Source organism: Scylla paramamosain, unplaced genomic scaffold (assembly GCF_035594125.1).
Source record: "Scylla paramamosain isolate STU-SP2022 unplaced genomic scaffold, ASM3559412v1 Contig2, whole genome shotgun sequence".
In the NCBI taxonomy this organism is placed as follows: domain Eukaryota; kingdom Metazoa; phylum Arthropoda; class Malacostraca; order Decapoda; family Portunidae; genus Scylla; species Scylla paramamosain.
This window is the reverse complement of record NW_026973667.1, coordinates 4,587,537-4,611,208: the sequence shown is the minus strand read 5'-3', so window position 1 is coordinate 4,611,208 and position 23,672 is coordinate 4,587,537. Positions and strand designations below refer to the sequence as shown.

The 23,672-nt window shown below is 44.3% G+C and overlaps 1 protein-coding gene and 1 long non-coding RNA gene across 2 annotated transcripts; both read right to left on the bottom strand.

Annotated features, from left to right (window-relative positions):
* Nucleotides 1-11,935: 11,935 nt before the first annotated feature.
* Nucleotides 11,936-18,202, bottom strand: LOC135096112 (uncharacterized). The gene is made up of 2 exons (XR_010264596.1): nucleotides 16,544-18,202; nucleotides 11,936-15,905 (listed from the first exon to the last, which is right to left on the bottom strand). It is a non-coding gene; the product is annotated as an uncharacterized LOC135096112 (long non-coding RNA).
* Nucleotides 18,203-18,949: 747 nt separating this feature from the next.
* Nucleotides 18,950-23,007, bottom strand: LOC135095953 (oocyte zinc finger protein XlCOF7.1-like). The gene is made up of 3 exons (XM_063997102.1): nucleotides 22,584-23,007; nucleotides 19,355-19,624; nucleotides 18,950-18,963 (listed from the first exon to the last, which is right to left on the bottom strand). Exons 1-3 carry the CDS (start codon nucleotides 23,005-23,007, stop codon nucleotides 18,950-18,952), a joined length of 708 nt encoding a protein of 235 aa, XP_063853172.1.
* Between the last annotated feature and the right edge of the window lie 665 nt (nucleotides 23,008-23,672).

The following is a 23,672-nucleotide window of genomic DNA, read 5'->3' as shown; positions in this document are numbered from 1 at the left end:
AGAATGGAGTTAAAGAATGACAGAGGATCAATTTGTTCTAGCAAACTGTCTAGACATTCTAGAGTCTTCATCACGTTCATCAGCACAAAGAAAGCAAGAAGCAGCAGCAAAGGTAGCCAGACTTAGAAAGGAAATGGAATATCATGATAATTTAGAAGAGGCAGAAGTTAGGTTAGCTAAGACAAAAGCAGAGGCAGAAGTTATGTTAGCTAAGACAAAAGTAGAGGCAGAAGTTATGTTAGCACGAGACCAGGCAATGTTTGCAAAGAAAAAGAAAGAGAGAGATTTAGCAGTTGCTAGTGCAGAACTTAATGCTCTTGGGTTAGTTGAAGAAGAAGTAAAAATACTTCCAGGTAATGATGAAAGTGTAGAGAAGCAAAGTTATCTTCAACAATACATAGAGTCACAAAATGAAATGAAAGCACAAACAATTGCAAATCAACAAAGTGACAGTGCCATGCCTCACAAATATGTTACATTCCATGACCCACAGAAACCTTCTTCTTGCAATAGAGATAATGAATTGATGACAAATGAAGTACATGGACAAATATTTAGTGAACCTCAGGTAATAAATCTCAACCCTACAGCTCAAAGTCTTGTACCAAGCTCTCGTAGACACACTCATAATGTCAACATGCCTAATAATGTGAATAATGTGAGACAGAATCATCAATCCTTTTCCCATCCTGGGGGAACCTTTGCAATCAACATACCTGATCCCAAGTGGAGCCTCCCTCCAATAGAGCCTAACACTTTTGATGGAGAACCCATGGAATTTCCAAGTTGGTTGAAAAACTTTGAAACTTATGTAGAGTCTAAAACTTCTATTGGTAAAGAGAGACTTGCCTACTTAGACAGGTATACAACTGGTGAGGCAAAGGATGCCATTAAAATGTTAATGCACTTTAACTCTGATGCTGACTATGTGCAAGCAAAGAAAATTCTTAGTGATAGATTTGGAAACAAAAGCATCATAGCTGATGCTTACACAAAAAAGTTAATGAATTGGCTACCAATCTCTTCGCATAATGGTCCAGCATTAACAGCATTCTCAGATTTTTTGAAGTGCTGTTTAGCTGCAATGAAACACACTTCTTATTTGTCATTTCAGAATGACCCTAGAGAGCAGAGAAAGGTGCTAGCAAAACTCCCTGAACATATTGTTCATGACTGGAGAAAGCAAGCGATGATATATCTTGATACTAACAGTAATAACAACACTTCTAGTAGCAATGAAGAGCACCACCCACCCTTTGAAATGTTATGTGAATTTGTCCAGAAAGAAGCAAAAGGAGCAAGCAATCCATTTCTTTCCTGGAATTCAGTAAGTAGGGAAGTAAATGACTGGATCAAAACTCAAACAAGGGCAACCAATTGGAAACCAAGGGAATCAAACATCATGACAAAGAATAGAGGGAGTAGATCTTTCATGGCTAAAGCAATTGAGGAAAAACCAATGTGGTCATTCCAAAGTAAAGTAAATGTACAAGCCAACAAACAGTATCCCAAGGACCAGGAAAGGAAAGGACGATTCTGTCACTACTGTACAAAGGATCATGATTTAGATGATTGCAAGGAATTTGCCAAACTTGATGGTAATACTAGGTACAAATTTGCTAAAGAAAAACGGTTATGTACAGGGTGTCTAAAAATGGGTCACAAAGGAAAGGATTGTAGAAGAAGGAAAGTTTGTAAAGTATGTCAGAGATACCATCCCACAGCTCTTCACAATGATGATGTGACAAGAACTGAGAGCCAAAAGGTGCCAGCACAAGCAACTCAGCCTAAAGATGGTAAACCCACAGTAGTAGCAAATAAGGTCAGAGTTACAGAATCAGTGACACATGACATGCACACCATGATAGTTCCTGTATGGTTACATCATGTTAGTAATGAAGAGAATAAAGTTTTAGTGTATGCCCTGCTGGATGAGCAGTCTGATGCTTCATTCATCAAGGAAAGCACTCTGAATAAATTGGGAGTTAGTGGACCATCAGTGTCACTCAAGATCCACACAATAAGTGGAAAACAAATCACTGATTCTATCAAAATTCATGGACTTAAAGTAAGAGGTTATAATGAAGAAGTGGAAATATCAATCCCTTCAGCATATTCAACAGAAAACATTTCAGCTGGACGGAGTCAGATACCAAGGCCCGAGACTGCTTGCGACTGGCCCCACTTAAAGGCAATCTCTGACAAACTAATGAAATATGACCCAAACATTGACATAGGACTTCTCATTGGTCTTGATTGTGCAGAAGCCATTATGGCAGAAGAGCAAATAGCAGGTGATAGCAAGAAGCATCCCTATGCTCGTAGGACAGAGCTAGGTTGGGGGATCATTGGTAAAATCTCACCCCATTAAAGTCCATTGGAGGATACAGTGGTAGTCTACAGAACAGTGACACAAGAAGTAGAAATCAATGAAGAAAAGAGGGTTAATTTCTTAGTGGTTCCTACTAAAACCAAAGAGATGATTAATCCTTCTCAAGTGAGAGATATGTTTGAACTTGACTTCAGTGATAGAAAGTCAGCTGACACTCCATTATCATATGAAGATAAAAGGTTTATGAGTAAGATGAAAGAAGGAGTACATCAGCTGAAGGATGGCCATTATGATGATAACGTCAAGCTTCCAAACAACAAACTATTAGCAGAGCAGAGACTCAAGAAGTTAATAGCTAAACTTGAGAAGGATAATCAACACAAAGGTGATTACAAAGTGTTCATGAATGATATGATTACAAAAGGTTATGCAGAGGTTGTACCGACAAAGGATTTAGTTAGGAATGATGGTAAGGTAAGGTCTGGTACATTCCACATCATGGAGTCTATCATCCGAGAAAGCCAAAGAAGTTGAGAGTTGTCTTTGACTGTAGTGCAAACTACAGGAACCAGTCATTAAACAGTCATCTGTTACAAGGCCCAGACCTTACCAACAAACTTATTGGAGTGTTGTGTAGGTTTAGGCAAGAAAGCATTGCACTTGTATGTGATATAGAAGCAATGTACCATCAAGTGAAGATCAACCCAGAACACAGAGACATGTTAAGATTCCTTTGGTGGGAAAATGGTGACCTTAATAATGAGATAGCTGAATACAGGATGACAGCTCACCTGTTTGGAGCTACTTCATCTCCAAGTGTAGCCAACTTTGCACTTAAGAAAGCTGCAGATGACTATGGGTGTGGATCTGATGCAGCCAAGTTTGTAAGAAACAACTTTTATGTTGATGATGGTTTGAAGTCAGTAGCTACAATGGATGAAGCTGTCACTCTTATTCAGCAGAGCAAAGAATTATGTTACAAGGGAGGTTTTAACCTTCATAAGTTCTTGTCAAACAACAAAGATGTATTAGCTGCAATTTCTCCTAATGAGAGAGCAGATGGAATTAAAAGTTTGGATTTTAGTAAGAATGAAGACACACTGCCTATAGAAAGAACTTTGGGAGTTGAGTGGTGCATAGAATCTGACACATTTCAATTTAGAATAAAGCTGAAAGACAAGCCACTCACCAGGAGAGGCATTCTGTCAACAGTGAGCTCTATATATGATCCAATAGGTCTAGTGTCACCTCTCATACTGACTAGAAAGCAAATTTTACAATAATTATGTAAGAATGCAGTTGATTGGGATGATGAGGTGCCAGATTATGTCAAACCTAAATGGTTAAAATGGAAGGAGAAGCTGCACAAACTAGATCAGTTAAAGGTACCTAGATGCTACAAACCTGATGACTTTGGGGAAGTAGAAAAGGTTGAACTCCATCACTTTTCAGATGCCTGTCAAGAGGGATATGACCAGTGCTCATATATTAGATTAATTAGCAAGACTGGCCAAATTCATTGTGCATTAGTAATGGCAAAGTCACGTGTCACACCTCTAAAAACCATAACAATTCCCAGACTAGAACTAGCAGCAGCAGTGGTGTCAGTTAGAATCCATAAACTCTTGAAGGGAGAACTTGAGTATAATAATGTGGAAGAAGTATTTTGGACAGACAGCAAAGTAGTCCTTGGTTACATTGCAAATGAAGCAAAGAGATTCCATGTATATGTTGCAAATAGAGTAGAAACAATAAGAGATCACACTTCACCAGATCAGTGGAAATTTGTAGAGATGCAGTATAACCCAGCAGATCATGCATCTAGAGGCATGACAGCAGATGAATTGTGCAATAGCAAGATCTGGTGAAATGGCCCAGAATTCCTTTGGCAACATAGCAAAATGGATAGCCATTCCCAGTACAAGGTCATAAATGAGAATGATCCAGAAGTGAAGAAAGTTGTATGCCATGCTGTAGGTACACAACAGCCCACAGATATACTAGAAAGACTTGAGTATTTTTCAGATTGGTTTAAAGCAAAGAGGGCAGTTGCTGTATGCCTCAAGCTTCTGAACAGCTTCAGAGGAAAAGGTGATGGCACTACTAAAGTAAAGGGAAACACATATAAGCCAGTAAATGTAGCAGAAGTGTCAGAAGCTGAAAATGTAATTATAAAACAACTGCAATCAAAGGCATTCCAGGAGATAAATGTACTGAAATCATCTGCTAACCATAATTCTTTAATTAAAGGAGACAATGGCAAGGGAACAAAAGTGATAGACAAGACCAGTTCCCTCTATAAGTTAGATCCCTTCATTGACAAAAATGGTATCATGAGAGTAGGAGGAAGATTGAGGCTTTCTAATCTGACAGATGAATCCAAACATCCAGTCATCCTCCCCAAAACATCTCACATAACCCAGCTGATAATATGCCACCATTACAAAAGGACAAATCATCAAGGCAGAGGCATAACTTTAAATGAAATCAGGTCATGTGGATACTGGATAGTAGGAGGATCATCCCTAGTATCAAGGCACATTTCAAAGTGCATTATCTGTCGTAAAGTTAGAAGTACAACACAGGGACAGAAGATGGCAGACCTGCCTATTGACAGACTAGAACCATCACCTCCTTTTACATACTCAGCAGTAGATTTCTTTGGCCCTTTCTATGTCAAAGAGGGGCGTAAAGAGATTAAAAAATATGGAGTGCTCTTTACTTGCATGGCATGTAGAGCTGTGCACATAGAGACAGCCAACAGCATGGATACAAGTTCCTTCCTAAGTGCATACCGTCGCTTTGTAGGACGAAGAGGGCCCGTAAGACAGTTGAGATGTGACCAAGGAACTAACTTTGTAGGAGCCAAATCAGAGTATGAGAAATGCTTAAAAGAATTAAATAACAATAAAGTCAGACAAGAACTCATGAAAGATCAGTGTGACTGGATTGTTTTTAACATGAATGTACCCAATTCCAGTCACATGGGAGGTGTTTGGGAGAGGCAGATACGCACAGTGAGAAATGTACTCTGTGTTGCTTGATCAGCATGGTACCCAGTTAGATGACCAAGATCTGAGAACCTTCCTAGTTGAAACAGAAAATATAGTTAATGGTCGTCTCCTAACTGTGGACCATCTTAACTCCCCAGAAAGTCCTACACCGTTGACACCCAGTAATTTGTTAACTATGAAAACAAAGGTAGTACTGCCTCCTCCAAGCATTTTCATTAAGAAGGACCTGTACTGCATAAAGAGATGGCGCAGAGCACAATACCTGGCCAACCAGTTCTGGTCCAGGTGGAAAAAGGAGTATGTGCAATTCCTACAACTTAGAAATAAGTGGACAACACCAAAGAGGAATCTCAGTGTAAATGACATAGTTATCATCAAAGATCAGAATTTAGCAAGGAACCAGTGGAAACTGGGAAGAGTAACAGAAGTATCTCCTGATCATGATGGCCTAGTAAGAAAGGTTAAGGTCCTGGTTTCAGACTGTAATCTCGACAACCAGGGAAGACACATAAAGGCAAACAGGACCATCATAGAGAGGCCAATACATAGTCTAGTATTGCTGTTAGAAGGTAATGCATAATAATAGACCAGAGCATCCCCGCCAAGGAGCCAGTGTAACAAAACATATTATGTGCTAATCCTAGTTTTAAGGTACATACTAATGTTAATTTAAGGTAAATTGTTACACAATTTAGGGGAGCCATGTTACTGTATGTAAAGCGTATGTACCTCACGTCATTATTCCTCGGCATATATAAGTGAAATGTTCAATAGTTTTCTATTTGCATGAAAACGTGTAATATGTGTGAGTATCAGTATTTAATGCTATATTAAGCACCGAAGCCGATGCTCACTTGTTGGTAGTGTGGGGTTAACCCGCTGGTCGCCTGCAGGCATCACTCACGGCCAAGTCGCGCTCAGACAAAGACGGGCAGGATGGTGACCGAGGTAAATACTTTAATTTTGTAGTAATAACTGATTGTCATAGTGCCAAGTCAATTGCATGTATTGTTAATGAATATTGTAATATGTTGAAAGTGTTTAATATCCGTGTATAATGTTATTTTGTAAGAAATTGAGACCGAGAACTTGTTCGCAGTTCTTACGGTCATGCCTACCTCATCAATAAACGTGTCAGGGAGAACTGCCTTTCCTCGACCCTACGATGATGGGTGTGATCAGTAAAACAGATCACCTGAGAGCCAATTGATGCCCAGCCGGTGCGGCTACACTGGCAAAAATTATTGTACTTGTACAATAATTATCGTACGTCTGGCAACGCTGGCGGGAGTTACTTCCTCTCAGCTACTGTACGCTCTGATTTGCCTTTCCTGGTTCACTTGCCTTTCATTCACCCCGCGCTCTCTCTCTCTCTCTCTCTCTCTCTCTCTCTCTCTCTCTCTCTGCAGGCAGTTGTTGTCGATATAGGTGGTGTTATTACTTGTGTTATTGCTATGTAATTTTAATTCTTCCTTTTGGTGTAATTTTGTTGTTTTATCTTGTGTTCTGTAATCTGTAATTCTGTTTTAGGTAATTTCACTGTCGTTTTACCTTGTGTAATTGAAATGAATGCTAGTGTGTTTTGTAATCCATGTTGTGTAACTTGTAAGATTTTAAGTAATTAAGTATGTGATTATAAGTCTTTGATACACGTTTATGATGCTTATTATGAATTCTCTTCTGTTGCGAGATTGTGTTTGATGTAACGTTATCTAATGCACTGTAATCTCCCCAATCCAATCCTGAGCTAACCTAACCTAACTAACCTTACCTAACCTAACAAACCTAACCTAACTAACCTAACCTACCCTAACCTAACCTAACTAACCTAATTTAGCTTACTTAAACCTAACCAACATAATCTATTCAATCCTTCCCTTACTAAGCTAACTTAATCTAACAACCTTATCTAACTTAATTTATCCAACTCCTAACCTAACCTAATCTAGCCTACTTAACATAACCTAAACTAACTTAATCTATTCAATTGTTTCCTTACTAAGCTAACCTAATTTAACCTACTTAAACTAACCTAAATTAATCTGTTGAATCCTTTCCTCACTAACCTAATGTAAGCTACAGTATCCTATCCAAACCTTACCTATGTAACTTGTAACCTGTCCCAAACTAGTCTAACATATCCTAACTTATTCTATTCTAACCTTAATATAACTTGATATATTCTAACCTGATTAACCTAATGTTGCATCAGCCTATCCTATCCTATCCTATCCTTACCTTGGTAAGCCTCACCTAATCAATCCTAATGTAATGCAATATATCCTTACCTAACCTATCCTAACCAAACTAAACCTCACCAAACCTGACATCACCTCATTTCATCTCACCAAACCTAATGAAATCAAAACAAACTATATCTAATCTAACCATACCTAACCTCATCTCACTTCACTTCATCTCACTTCACCTAACCAAACCTCATCTCATCTCATCTCATCTCATCTCATCTCATCTCATCTCATCTCATCTCATCTCACCTCACCTCACCTCACCTCACCTCCTCACCAAACCTATCCAAAAAAACAAATCAAACGTAACTTAACCAAACCTCACCTCACCTCACCTCACCTAACCTGACTTTTCTCCTTTCCAGCAGTGCCATGACCAGCCTAGCCCTGGTGGCACTAATCCTTCTGCAGTTCCACCAGGGGTCCCTAGAGTGCCAAGCATCCCCGGCACCCTCCCTCCCCTGGGGCCTGGCTGTGGGGAATGCCAAGGGGGACAGTGGGGGTGGGGCGGTTGTACAGATAAGACAGAATTTGGACGCTCATGATGGTGTGTGTGTGTGCGTGATGCATGTGTGTTGTTAGAAGAAACACACACACAGCACCTCAACACTGTGAAGGATGAGGCAGAACAAGAAGCAACACTGGCAACACACACACAGCACCTCAACACTGTGAAGGATGAGGCAGAACAAGAAGCAACACTGGCAACACACACACAGCACCTCAACACTGTGAAGGATGAGGCAGAACAAGAAGCAACACTGGCAACACACACACAGCACCTCAACACTGTGAAGGATGAGGCAGAACAAGAAGCAACACTGGCAACACACACACAGCACCTCAACACTGTGAAGGATGAGGCAGAACAAGAAGCAACACTGGCAACACACACACAGCACCTCAACACTGCAGAAGACAACACACAGGGTCACACTACACCTCAAAGAACACTTGAAGCCAACACACAACACCCTAAAACTGCTACAGACAACACAAAACACCACAAGACACCCAAAACAACACAAGACACACACACACACATCACAAAACACACACGCATCAAACAACACAGGAAACACACACACACCACCACAGAACACCCCAAACACACACAAACCACCCCACAACACCACCACCACCACCACCACCACCAGACACACACCAAACACACACCCTCAAAGAAAACCATCCCAACAAACAAAGCCCAACTGATACCCTCCGCCCCCTCCATCCACCCACCTCCCTGGCACCCACCCACATCCACTTGGTGCCACACGATGCCTCACTCCACCTTGCAATGCCACTTTGAGAACCTTTACTACAGTCCGGTATACCAAGAATTTGCATTTGTGCTCGGAAAAGACTCGGCACTGGAAGGTGTGGACAGCGTGGAGGCGTTACAGAACCGCCTCCACCTGTCTACAGCACTGGGACACAACGGTTTCTTCTTCCATGTCACGGCTGTTCCACGCGATGCAGTTCAAGGGGAGGTGTGGAGTCTGGATCACCACACGCTTGTAATGGCGCGTTTCAAGCCGGATAATTTGTTCCACGTGCTTCATGACGACGTCAACGAGGATGTGGGTAACACGCGCACACACCCACACTACCCGCCACACTTTGGGGGTATTCAGCATCTACCTCAGGAAGAGAGAAGGCGTGTTGTGTCGTCGCTACGCGGAGACAAGCTGGTGAATGTGACGTGTTGCATGGACGTTGACTGGCTCTACAGGATCTACCAGGATACGGTGGTCAGGTTGCACGCACATGGCGACGCACACGGGCGTGCACATGAGGCTCACACGCTCACAGACACACATACAGGTGCACTTGAGGTTAACGCAGACAGAGACGCACATGAGGCTCACAGGCGCACAAACACACACAGACGCACACGTACCAATGCACTTGAGGTTAACGCACACAGAGACGCACACAGGGCCACACGTGAGGCTGACACACACACAGACGCACATAGAGACCCAGACGCACACACAGATGCACATGAGGGTGTTCTCAAGAGTGTTCCCTTCAGTGTGGTGTTAAGAGAGGGGCTGTCATCACTACACTCATCACCACAGTCACCACCATTACAGTCATCACCACAACCATTGCTTCAGTCATCCCTTGGGTCATCACACACACTAAATATATATAATCTGGCCACACCAAATAAGGAAAAATGTAATCTGGCCACACCAAATAGAGAAAAAATGTAATCTGGCCACACCAAATAAGGAAAAATGTAATCTGGCCACACCAAATAGAGAAAAAATGTAATCTGGCCACACCAAATAAGGAAAAATGTAATCTGGCCACACCAATTAAGGAAAAATGTAATCTGACCCCACCAAATAAGGAATATATGTAATCTGGCCACACCAAATAAGGAATTTGTGTAATCTGACCACACCAAATAAGGAAAAATGTAATCTGGCCACACCAAATAAGGAAAAATGTAGTCTGGCCTCACCAAATAAGGAAAAATGTAATCTGATCACTCCAAATAAGGAAAAAAATGTAATCTGGCCACACCAAATAAGGAAAAATGTAATCTGGCCACACCAAATAAGGAAAAATGTAATCTGGCCACACCAAATAAGGAAAAATGTAATCTGATCACACCAAATAAGGAAAAAATGTAATCTGACCACACCAAATAAGGAATTTGTGTAATCTGGCCACACCAAATAAGGAAAAATGTAATTTGATAACACCAAATAAGGAAAAATGTAATCTGGCCACACCAAATAAGGAAAAATGTAATCTGATCACACCAAATAAGGAAAAATGTAATCTGGCCACACCAAATAAGGAAAAATGTAATTTGATAACACCAAATAAGGAAAAATGTAATCTGATCACACCAAATAAGGAAAAATGTAATCTGGCCACACCAAATAAGGAAAAATGTAATCTGATCACACCAAATAAGGAAAAAATGTAATCTGGCCACACCAAATAAGGAAAAATGTAATAGCAGTGTGCACCTGGGACAACATTTAAGTACAGAATATGAGAAACAGTTTAATGGATGTGTTTTTCCTCGTGGTGACCGGAGGAACCCTTGACAGCAGCAGTTCATCACCACAGCATTAAATAGTGATGGCAACAATGACTCCTTTCCACCTTCTAATTTGGCGATTCTGAGAGACTTCCCTTCATAACTGGCAACACACACCAGAGAGAGAGAGAGAGAGAGAGAGAGAGAGAGAGAGAGAGAGAGAGAGAGAGAGAGAGAGAGAGAGAGAGAGAGACGGGTGCAGAGGAAGAGGTGGTCAATGTTGGTGTGATATTATCGTTTCTATCTCGGGGTTCAGTTAGGTTTAGATCCATTCAGTTCACTAATTTCACAGCTGGTTCCTTCACTGTACAGATCACATGTTGAATAGCCGTCATATTTTGCGCAGAAATAAACAAATAAACGGTTTAATTGCGTCTGCTAATAAGTAGGCTACGGTAATCCCCCCAGAAAGCTTCTTATAAAATTTTCTACATGTAAAAAATATAAATAAATAAACAAACAAAACAATAAATAAAAATGCAATAAATAAAATGCATCTGAGGTCTGCTCTGAGTGACCACCTCAACACAATTTCCCAAAAAAATCTGGTCACCGCCTTTACACCTCCACAAACTGACACCTGCTGCAAATGTGACCCCCTCAGGACAGCACAGCCTGCACACCACGAACACTCACACGCAGCACCACCGAGGCACGCACAGCACTCGCAGCACCACCGAGGCACGCACAGCACTCGCAGCACCAGGACAAGTGACGGGACGACGCGAAACACGAGGTGGAATGCTCAGGGGATCAAGTCGTGCTTCGAACTTTTGGCGCGTTTTTTGAACATACCTTCGCTTCACTGGGCCGATACTCCCCATTGCCCACGCCAAGCAAGGGACCTGTACAACTCTTGCCTAAACATAAGACAGGGAAGCATCGAGGTGTGGGAACGGGCGTGGCTCCAGGGACTAATACGCACGCCACCTTGTTCTGAAACCCTTCTGCACCCACATCTGCTATATTCATTAGGCTCTAGTTGAAGTGACACGGGTTTTAAAGATGTTTTAGTTCTAGTGGTAGATTAAAAAATAAATATATACATTGTTAACCGGAGAAAGCCAGGGTAATCATCTCTGGCATTGAAAAATAGTGGAAAATAGCGTTTTTAAGGGAGTTTTTACAGTTCCAGAGATAGATTAACAAGATTTCTTCATTGTTAACAGGAGAAACACTTGAGAACCCGGCTAGTCATCTCTGTCGCCTTGGAAAATAGTTGGGGTGAAAATGTAAAGGATTTTAAGGTTTAAGGGCGTTTTTTTCAGTTCCAGTGACAGATTAACAAGATTTCTACATTGTTAACAGGAGAAACACTGTTGAGAACCCGGCTAGGCATCTCTGTGGCCTTGGAAAACAGTCGTGTTGAGTGAGCTAAGCGTTTCTGAAAGCGGAAGTTTGCAGTGACTCGGTGCAGCGCAGGCAAGGCGTGTGTGCGCGCGCGCGGCCAAGCTTGTGTCAGAATGGTCACGCCACCTCTAGGGTTTTGTGGAAATAACCTCAACCTGATCATCTTAAGACAGCGACTGTTCATTTCTGGGCAAAAACTTTCTTTTATTCCGCAATCTAAACAATGAAGGGATTAGCAATGGATTTAATGAACTGCATTAATCCAGACATAACGTAACCCTTGGATGAAAACGCTGATGTCATTACAAACCTCTTGAGTGCCCGAATAATGCTGAGGGGACGGGGGGACGAGGGATGTCAGAGTGGAGGCAGGAAGAGAGTGGATGGTGGTGGTGGTGGTGGTGGTGCCGGGACTGTGTGGAGAGACGAGTGAAAGGGAAGTCAGCAGGAGCGAAGTAGACATTCGGGCAGGTATAGTTTTGCAGGACAGTCAGGACGTGTATCACTCAGCCACCTCTCTCTCTCTCTCCCCACTCCCGTCTCCCTCCCCCTGCCCCCATCCTGCTCTTATCCCCGCCCTCTCTCTCTCTCTCTCTCTCTTTCTCCGGTCCTGCAGAAACACCTAGCAATGGACGCCATAGCGACAGTCTCCACCATCGATTCGCCGCACCACATACACGGATGGGTCTGTCTGTGCAGATGGACGGCACAGCGGGAGGTGCAGTTTTCTCCCCTGGCACGGAACCACCAGAAGTGGGCTGGGTTGGGCGTCGGCTGCCGACTCACTCCAGTTCCACGTTCTGTGAGCTGCACGGCATCTTGGATGCTGTGTCCCCTCTGTCAGGGCAGCCTAAACGGGGTTATTATATGTGACTCACAGGCAGCCCTTCATGCCCTTACATCTTCGAACCCTGCCCCTCGTCACCTGGTGAACAGGATCTTGACAGGCCTGGCTCTGGCTCATGACTGGTCACTAGATATCAAGTTTGTGTGGATCCCTCACGTGTCTCGCTGTCTCATGGTGACGCCGTGGACTGCCTGCCCCTCACGCTGGTCCCAGCCCCTCCCTCCAGTGCCTCAAGTCCAGGATCCGAGCAGCTTCTCTACTCTCGACCAGCATCAGGACGGATGACCAGCGGGCGGCCAGCGTCACCATTCAGCACCATGATGCATTTCGTCATCATCGCTTTGAGCACCGCCGTCGGGGCCTGTGGGTCCGAAAACACAGTGTGGTGTCGGCGCGGCTGAGACTCTGCTACCGACCCCTGTGGCAGGTTGCGGGCTTGGCAGACGAGCTTCATTATACCTCCTGTCCCTGTGCCACTCTCCTGACTCCAGTAACCTGCAACACTACTGCCTGCACTGTCCTGCTGTGGGAGACCTGCTCCCACGTGGACAGCCTCTCCTTGACGTATGCCAATGCCTGCTGCAGGAAGACCACCTACCTGCTCGTCATGACCCGCCACCCACAGTTTGGCGGCTGCTAACTGCTCCCTTATGTATTTATGTTCTATGATGCCTTTTGAAGTTAAAATATCACAAGTTCTATCTTGTCTTATCTACTTTCAAAGCCAGCTTCACTCTATTGTTAATTCGGTGCTATATTGTTCATTCGGTGCTATGCTTGTTATCTACAGGGAAAAAAATATCTTCACCGTACTTTGGCTTATTATCTACAAGGAAAAGTATCTACACTGTACAAATATTTATTCTGGAATGATATATAGCATAGAGAGAAAATGTAATTATTTTTTTCTTGTCTTCATATTGTAGCGATGAGCAGCACGTACAGTACATGGGCTAAACATGCTACATAGACGTCAGGAGCTTGTTTTGTCATCATCCGCCAACACAAGTAGTCTCGGTGACTGAAATGTTCTTTGATCGATGCCTCACATTATTTTCAATATACGAATCTTCGCATCAAGCCAGGATCTTTCAGTTCCTTGAGTACGACCTCCGATGTTAGAATCGCCGTAATATTGATGATGATTTACGGAAAAATGATGAAATTTGAGTTGGTTTAAATTAGAGTAAGCTGGCGAGTCATTGGAATGGATTACTGAGCCTTCAGCGACTTCTCTCTGAATGACTGGGTGAAGTGTCTCACGGTCTCTTCTTGGAACTTCGACGCTACAACAGACATTCCACTCCTGCGTCAGACTCTAACCAGACATTTTCTCTCCAAACCAGAACAAGTGTTTTCCTTGTTCTTGATGAGTACAACCTTTCTTGTTGTAGATCACAATATAAAGTGTACATTGCATACAAAAGGTTCATAACACACAGATCGCAATATTAAGTGTAGATCACATACCAAAGATGATTCATGACAGGTAGTTAACAAGCCAAACTAGCACCGTTAATTCATGACAGGTAGTTAACAAGCCAAACCAGCACCGTTAATTCATGACAGGTAGTTAACAAGCCAAACCAGCACCGTTAATTCATGACAAGTAGTTAACAAGCCGAAGTAGCACCGTTAATTCATGACAGGTAGTTAACAAGCCAAACCAGCACCGTTAATTCATGACAGGAAGTTAACAAGCCGAAGTAGCACCGTTAATTCATGACGTAGTTAACAAGCCAAACTAGCACCGTTAATTCATGACAGGTAGTTAACAAGCCAAACCAGCACCGTTAATTCATTTATGTCTGCTGTCACTCCCTTTGATACGCTGCCGGACCATAACCTGCTTGCCTTCATCATGTCATTATCTGAATTATCAATTTATACTGTCAGGAGTAGTTTTGTATGGTGTTTTCTGTAGACTGGCGCAATAAATTAACAAACTCTCTCTCTCTCTCTCTCTCTCTCTCTCTCTGTACAAGATAATGAAGCCACGCACACATTACTCGTCTGTAGTGGCAGATAATTGGGTATTGTTGGGTCGTTGATGCAAACTATCATGATGGCAGTTGTACCCCGCCTGGCTGTGATGCGGTGCTTGTTGGGTGGTTAACGCTGTGACGGAGGGGCGCGTGGCCGTGGGTGTGAAGGCAAGTGCTGGGGAAAGAATGCTTCATCTGTGTCTACCAAGCCTGCACGCTGCCTGTCCAGGGGGTGGGAGGAAGGCAAGGAGGGAGGGAGGGGCAGGCTGGTGACTGAAGCAGAGAGGCGGGGTGGGTGCTGCGAGTCTGGCGAGGCAGAGGGAACCATCTTGTCACTCATGAACCTCGTAACACCTGAGCTCATCATTAGTATGACGAGTGTAATTGCTTATAAACCTTCAAATACCTGTGATAACTGATACGGCAGATGTAATTACTTAACCACAGTGTAAATTACATCTGTGGCGGCTAACCTGACAGGTGAAACCACTTAAAAGCTTCGTTAAACACATCCCCACTTCCCCTGACTAATACAGCACCACTCAACCACGTATATATCTTGCAATATCTCTGTGGTGACCAACATGACGGCTGTAATACCGACCATTGCCTACGCTGTTATGTTAACCTTGTAATGCAGCAGCTGGAACCACAACCAGTCTGAAATGCCTGTTGTGGCTAATGACAGACAGAACCACTTGGCAGCTTCGTTGTAGCCTTTGATTGGTCGGGAAATATTGCGAGTAAAACTACTTAACCCTTGTATAGCACACTTATTGACCTTGTAATAACCCTGTAGTGGCTGCCATGACAGGTACAACCACTTCACACCTCGTCTTGCCTCTGTAGCTAATACCACTAGTACTACTAATACCACTAAGATTTTGTAATACCCACTTATAACCCTTGTAAAACCTACTTATAAACTTTGAAACATCTCTGGAGTAACTCATGTGACAGGTAGACCCACTTTATCACTCAGAAACCTTGCAATACCAATGTGGTGACCAGTGCGCTGGGTTGGAGGAGCAGGAGGCGAGGCGCTGTGCACACGGCGGTGTCTGGGCGGGAAAAAGGTTTCATTATTGTCAGATGATGCGGTTAAAATTTCTGGAGATTTACTGCCACAATTTCTGGAGATTTAAAAAATTCTGACAGTTGAGATTTTCATTGTTAGTATTTATTACAAGAATGAAATATTCTTATTGTAATTTGAAGTTACGCAGTGCAGTATTTATCAATTATGCAACTCTTAAAGGGACGTTAAAAACAATTATATGTATTGTTTGCAAGTGTACTTACATCTATATTTTTATACGTAGAGGAATTGCTAGTAAGGATTATGAAATAAGAGCAAGGGTTGGAGACAGTAGGTTAGGACGCCTAGCATACGCAGATGACACAGTGTTAGAATAGCAGAGGAGTACGGGAGGGAGTGCAACATTAGATACAGTGACAGGAAATGTTAGGTGACAATATAACAGCACAGGAGGAAGCCAGTGAGTGCTGGGAAGCATTGTGCTAGAAGTAGTAGATAAATGTATATAACTGATAGAGTGAGTATGAGGAGAAAAGTAAGGGAAAATAAATGAAGGGGAAGCCAGGAGGATGACAAGCATGATCGATTAACAAGTATGCAATTAACAGAAGCGTGTGGAAAGGAATGGCTTACTGTTTGTACAGATCACAAATTACTTACCATTACCGGGAGGGAGATCTCATGAAGTTAGAGAGATCACGAACATTACAAGCAGGTGGAGTTTAGGGGTCCCAAACAGTACAGCAGTAGAGGCAATCTGAGGTGAGATGTGATGAAGCACATTCAGGGACAGGGTTGAGAAAGGAAAACTTAATTTACTTAGGAAGATAGAAGGACTCGGCGAGGAGAGATGGCTTGAAAAGATATTTAGAGCAGAGGGAACCTCATCTTGGAAAAAAAAAAAAAAAAAAAGAAATGGAACAGTGGAAACGAAGAACACAAAGGAAGAACGGCAGAAGTTAGGCGACAGGATGGTGAGGAAGAAGATAGAGAATGGCAGGGTCAGATGGCAGTCAGGAATGCAGAGAAAGACCTGAGGCATGTAGGAGACTGGGGGAGTAGATTGTTAGTTAAAGCAAGGATAAGAACAGTAGAGGCTAAAGCCAGGAGAAGGGATGAGCAGGCTTGTCTTCTAATGCTACAGTTTAAGCCTGTATCTATTTTGTCTTTTCTGTTTTTCTTCTTTTTTCTTTATTCTTCTCACTTTGGATTGCTTTTGTCTTTTGTTCAGGCAAGAGTTTGGAGGATCAGGTAAACAACAAGGGATTCAAAGATTTAGCTGTCTTCTAATGCTACAGTTTAAGCCAGTATCCGTTTTCTCATTTTCAGTTTGCTTTAATACTCTTCCTTCAACACAGCTGCCTTCTCACTCCCCTGTGACACCCCCCCCCCTCTCTTTTCATAACTCCCTTTCCTCTGCATTTATAAAAGCTGTATGACCACTGATGTTTGGTTCACTCATCTCTTAATGGAAGACAGTGTTGTGTTAGGCATCAGAAGACTGTGTTATTAGTGTTGGTGTTCCTTTCCTCTTGAGACACCCTGTATAGACCTTGGTGGTGGTGTTCACCTGCAGAGGTGTCAGTGTTGGGACGGCAGCCAGTGGTGGTGCCCCAGCAAGCCTTACAAGCACAGCACACAAGCCACGGGGGAAGTGGTCAGGGATGAAACACTCAAGATTTACAGGCCAGAAAAGTGTTTGGTGAGAAGCAACATGCATTCACACAGGGAGGGTTAAGTGTGACCAACCTGCCTGTCCCTGGACCCCTTCCCTGCAACACAACACAGTCAGCAGCACCACCAGCAGCGCAAGAATATCTTTTGCAATTTCTTCCCAGTTCAAAGACTGGATGTGCCTGTGGAGCAAGTAAAGGTGTCTCAGTGATTGGTGATGAGGGAAAGGTGTACCAAGTGGCAGTCAAAGGGTTAGTGGCTGGCCAAACGTGCACGACTACACTCGCCCTTTGGACGCTGTGCATCTTTGTAACAGCCTTCAATGCTGCGCCACACTGCCGACTGAAATGCAAGCTGCCCAGAACTGGCCCCGGAGCACAAGAACACAAGGGTTGGCGCAGGAAGCCACCAGGCCAACACGTGCCAGTCCCTGTAGTGAGAGCCTGCCAGTTTCCACCCGTCATCCCCGTCCGTACATTTCTCTAATCTTTCAAACCTCCCTACTGACGCAGCACTAACAACCAGATTACTCAGTCACTTCCAGTCATCCACCACTATTTGAGAACCATTTCCTTCCTGTCTCTTTAAACATAACTTTTTTTCAAGCTTGAACCAATTATTTGTTGTATCCTGAGAATTTTTCTTATGTTACCCTTGCTATGGTCCCTGTACCACCTAAAGACCTCATCAGGTCCATCACATAGATGCACAAGAGTACATGCAGCAGAGTGCAGCAGAGTGAAAGTGCACAGCAGGGCACCCCAGGGCTCTGTGCTGGGTCCCCTGCTCTTCCTAATTGATATGAAAGACCCAACACGCATTCTTACACCACCACGCAAGACACTTGTGCTTGCCGAAGACTCCCCAGCGTCAGCACAACGGCTCAGGCACACCCAGTGCACACAAGAGAGCACCGACAGGCCGGCGGAGTGGTGAGGGATGTGGCCGCTCAGATCCAGCGAAGCAAGTGTGGGGCGATGCTTGTGGCTGCCACAACTTGGCGCAGCAAACACCAGACACAGGGAGCCGACACACCACCACTCAAAAAGGAAAAGAACGTGGCATGATGTTACACACACATTTATTGAAAGTCACACCTGCACTGCCAACAAAACAACTGCTGCCGCCACTGCTCCCTCACAGCACACCTGGGCATGGCTGCCACCGCCACCACCACCACACAAAACAATTGCTGGGGCCATTATTCCCTCACAGCACACACAGGCACGGTTGCCACCACTGCCACCACCACCATCACCACCACCACCATCACAGGCATGGGTGTGATCCCACTCATGCATACAACACACCTCAAAAGTGGACCCTCATGTGCCTGGCAATATCAACCCCTTGTCTTGAAACACTTGCCACAAACATCACACTTGAACTCCCTCAAGCCAGTGTGTCTGAAGGTGTGTTTATTGAGATGAGAAATGGTAGGAAATCTTTTGCCACACTCATCACACTCATAATTCTTAACACCACTGTGTGTCAGGGTGTGTGTGGTGAGGGAAGACTTGTGGGTAAATTTCTTCCCACACTCATCACACTCATAATTCTTAACACCACTGTGTGTCAGGGTGTGTGTGGTGAGGGAAGACTTGTGGGTAAATTTCTTCCCACACTCATCACACTCATAATTTGTAACACCACTGTGTGTCAGGGTGTGTGTGGTGAGGTAAGACTTAGTGGTAAATTTCTTTCCACACTTATCACACTGATAATTTCTAACACCACTGTGTGTCAGGGTGTGTCTGGTGAGGTTAGACTTTCTTGTAAATTTCTTGCTACACTCACCACACTCATAATTTCTAACACCACTGTGTGTCAGGGTGTGGTACTTAAGGCCTTGTCTGGATACAAAAGTTTTGTCACACTGCTGGCACTCAAACTTGCTCTCTCCTCTGTGGACAGAGCTGCCTGCCTCCAGGTGATTCTTGCCACCACACCTGCGCCTCCCCACACCTGAGGCAGACTGCTGCTGCTGCCACCGGCCACTCATGCTGCTGCCCGGCCTCACAACCTCCACCACAGCACCACTCCCGCCAGCACACGCCGCAGCCAAATCTACAGGAAGTCAGACACAAGATTGGTTGGCAGTGAGCAGGGCGTGCTGCCTGGGCTCTGCCTGGCACCTGGAACAACAGTGACAGTCAGCACACACTGGGCCAAGCGCTGCCTAACACACTGTCCCCGCCTGCAACACACACACACACACACACACACACACACACACACACACACACCCTGCTTCCTGCCCCTCCCATGCAACAACAGGCCAGGTCTGCACTCCCTCCATCACTCCCCCCAGTCCCCTGACCACCTTCCCTGACAAATTAAGTGCCACCCCAATGGGACAGTGGCCCCATTAGGTTAGGTTAGGTTTGGTCTGTTAACACCCAAGAGTGCCGTGGCGGGAGACCAGCATGACGCTCCGTCACCAGTGACCGCAGTGCATCACTGTGAACAGCGACAGGTATTGGTGTGTGTTTGTGTGTGTGTCAGTGAGGATGCAACATTTTGGCACATTTTGTCTTGATCTGACCATCATTTCCTTGCAAATCATCAGTGTCTGAGGGGGTTGAAGGAAGAGGGTAAAAAAAAAAAAAAATGATTTGCTACAAAAAATTGTTAGCAGATTGAGAACATACCAAAATCTAGCAGGAAAAATAATGAAATTGTTTCTGCTGTTGTGAGCTGGGTAGTTTTCATAATACTTACCAATGGTGAGAGAGAGAGAGAGAGAGAGAGAGAGAGGGGCAAAGATGGTGCCAGACTTAACATAACCTAACGTGTGAAGGGAGACAAAAAGAAACAAACACAACACTTGAGGCAAGGAGAGAGAGAAGGGCTGCCTCAATACAATATATTCCTGTAGCTGAGGCCCTGTATACTACACCTGGTGAATACACAAACACTTGAGGCAAGGAGAGAGAGGGGCTGCCTCACTACAATATATTCCTGTAGCTGAGGCCCTGTATACTACACCTGGTGAATACACAAACACTTGAGGCAAGGAGAGAGAGGGGCTGCCTCACTACAATATATTCCTGTAGCTGAGGCCCTGTATACTACACCTGGTGAATACACAAACACTTGAGGCAAGGAGAGAGAAGGGCTGGCTCACTACAATATATTCCTGTAGCTGAGGCCCTGTATACTACACCTGGTGAATACACAAACACTTGAGGCAAGGAGAGAGAGGGGCTGCCTCACCACAATATATTCCTGTAGCTGAGGCCCTGTATACTACACCTGGTGAATACACAAACAAAGGTTTACTGCACACACACATTTATTGAAAGTCACACCTGCACTGCCAACAAAACAAATGCTGGGGCCATGACTCCCCCACACCACCACCACCACCACCACCACACAAAACTGCTGGGGCCATGACTCCCCCACACCACCACCACCACCACCACCACACAAAACTGCTGGGGCCATGACTCCCTCACAGGCACGGCAACCACCACCACCACCACTACCACAGGTACAGGTGTGGCCCCATGTGTCCACACACCACCACCTCAGAAGTGGATCTTCACGTGCTTGGCAATATCACCCTTTGTCTTGAAACACTTGCCACAAACATCACACTCGAACTCCCTCACCCCAGTGTGTCTGAAGGCGTGTTGATTGAGACGAGAAATGGTGGTAAATTTCTTCCCACACTCATCACACTCATAATTTTTAACACCACTGTGTGTCAGGGTGTGTGTGTTAAGGGAAGACTTGTGGGTAAATTTCTTCCCACACTCATCACACTCATAATTTTTAACACCACTGTGTGTCAGGGTGTGTGTGGTGAGGTAAGACTTATGGGTAAATTTCTTCCCACACTCATCACACTCATAATTTCTAACACCACTGTGTGTCAGGGTGTGTGTGGTGAGGTAAGACTTGTGGGTAAATTTCTTCTCACACTCACCACACTCATAATTTTTAACACCACTGTGTGTCAGGGTGTGTGTGTTAAGGGAAGACTTGTGGGTAAATTTCTTCCCACACTCATCACACTCATAATGTTTAACACCACTGTGTGTCAGGGTGTGTGTGTTGAGAGAAAACTTTTTGGTAAATTTCTTCCCACACTCATCACACTCATAATTTTTAACACCACTGTGTGTCAGGGTGTGTGTGGTGAGGTTACACTTGTGGGTAAATTTCTTCCCACACTCATCACACTCATAATTTCTAACACCACTGTGTGTCAGGGTGTGTGTGGTGAGGGAAGACTTTTGGGTAAATTTCTTCCCACACTCATCACACTCATAATTTCTAACACCACTGTGTGTCAGGGTGTGTCTGGTGAGGCTAGACTTTCTGATAAATTTCTTCCTACATTCATCACACTCATAATATTTAACACCACTGTGTGTCAGGGTGTGTGTGTTGAGGGAAGACTTGTGGGTAAATTTCTTCCCACACTCATCACACTCATAATTTCTAACACCACTGTGTGTCAGGGTGTGTATGGTGAGGTGAAACTTGTGGGTAAATTTCTTCTCACACTCATCACACTCATAATTTCTAACACCACTGTGTGTCAGTGTGTGTGTGGTGAGGTGAAACTTGTGGGTAAATTTCTTCCCACACTCATCACACTCATAATTTTTAACACCACTGTGTGTGAGGGTGTGTCTGGTGAGGGTAGACTTTCTGATAAATTTCTTCCCACACTCATCACACTCATAATTTCTAAGACCACTGTGTGTCAGGGTGTGTTTGGTGAGGTTAGACTTATGGGTAAATTTCTTCCCACACTCATCACACTCATAATTTCTAACATCACTGTGTGTCAGGGTGTGTGTGGTGAGGGAAGACTTGTGGGTAAATTTCTTCCCACACTCATCACACTCATAATTTCTAACACCACTGTGTGTCAGGGTGTGTGTGTTGAGGTTAGACTTACTTGTAAATTTATTGCTACACTCACCATACTCATAATTTCTAACACCACTGTGTGTCAGGGTGTGTGTGTTGAGGTTAGACTTGTGGGTAAATTTCTTCCCACACTCACCACACTCATAATTTCTAACACCACTGTGTGTCAGGGTGTGGTACTTAAGGCCATGTCTGGATACAAAAGTTTTGTCACACTGCTGGCACTCAAACTTGCTCTCTCCTCTGTGGACAGAGCTGTCTGCCTCCAGGTGATTCTTGCCACCATGCCTGTGCCTCCCCACACCTGAGGCTGGCTGCTGCTGCTGCTGCTGCTGCTGTTGCCGCCACCGCCGGCCACTCATGCTGGTGCCCGGCCTCACGACCTCCACCGCAGCACCACTCCCGCCAGCACACGCCGCGTCCAGTCCTGCAGGGACCCTCGGGGAGGCCAGACAGCCGTCAGTGCCAGGCAGGGCGGCGGCCTGGATGCTGGCCTGGTCTGTGGAGCAGGGAAGAGTGGCGGCCATTACAAACTGTACCCACGTCTCAGAAAGAGCCATTTCTGCAAGCACTGACCAACGTGATGCCGTCTTTGTCACTTGTGGGACGGGTCAAGTCACAAACCCTTCAGTAATTGTCAACTACACACACACACACACACACACACACACACACACACACACACACACACGCACACACACACACACACACACAGAGACATACTCACAATAGGGGCAAGAATGGTACAGCCTCAGGAGTGAACCAGGGACATCTAAGCACAGTGCAGCACAGCGGTGCACAGGTCTCCCCTCTCTCTCACAGCAAGTGCCTGGAAGAGTGCATCACCTTGGGTCAGTGGTTCTTAACCCTTGGGTCACAGCCCAAAGTTGGGTCACCCACCCACACTTCACTGGGTCATCAAGGACACAAACACAGTTTTTCCCCGGTATACTTGTTCAAAATGTTATCACAGTATTAATGCTGTGTACAGAATACTTACTGTTCAAAATGTTATCACAGTATTAATGCTGTGTACAGAATACTTACTGTTCAAAATGTTATCACAGTATTAATGCTGTGTACAGAATACTTACTGTTCAAAATGTTATCAGAGTATTAATGCTGTGTACAGAATACTTACTGTTCAAAATGTTATCACAGTATTAATGCTGTGTACAGAATACTTACTGTTCAAAATGTTATCACAGTATTAATGCTGTGTACA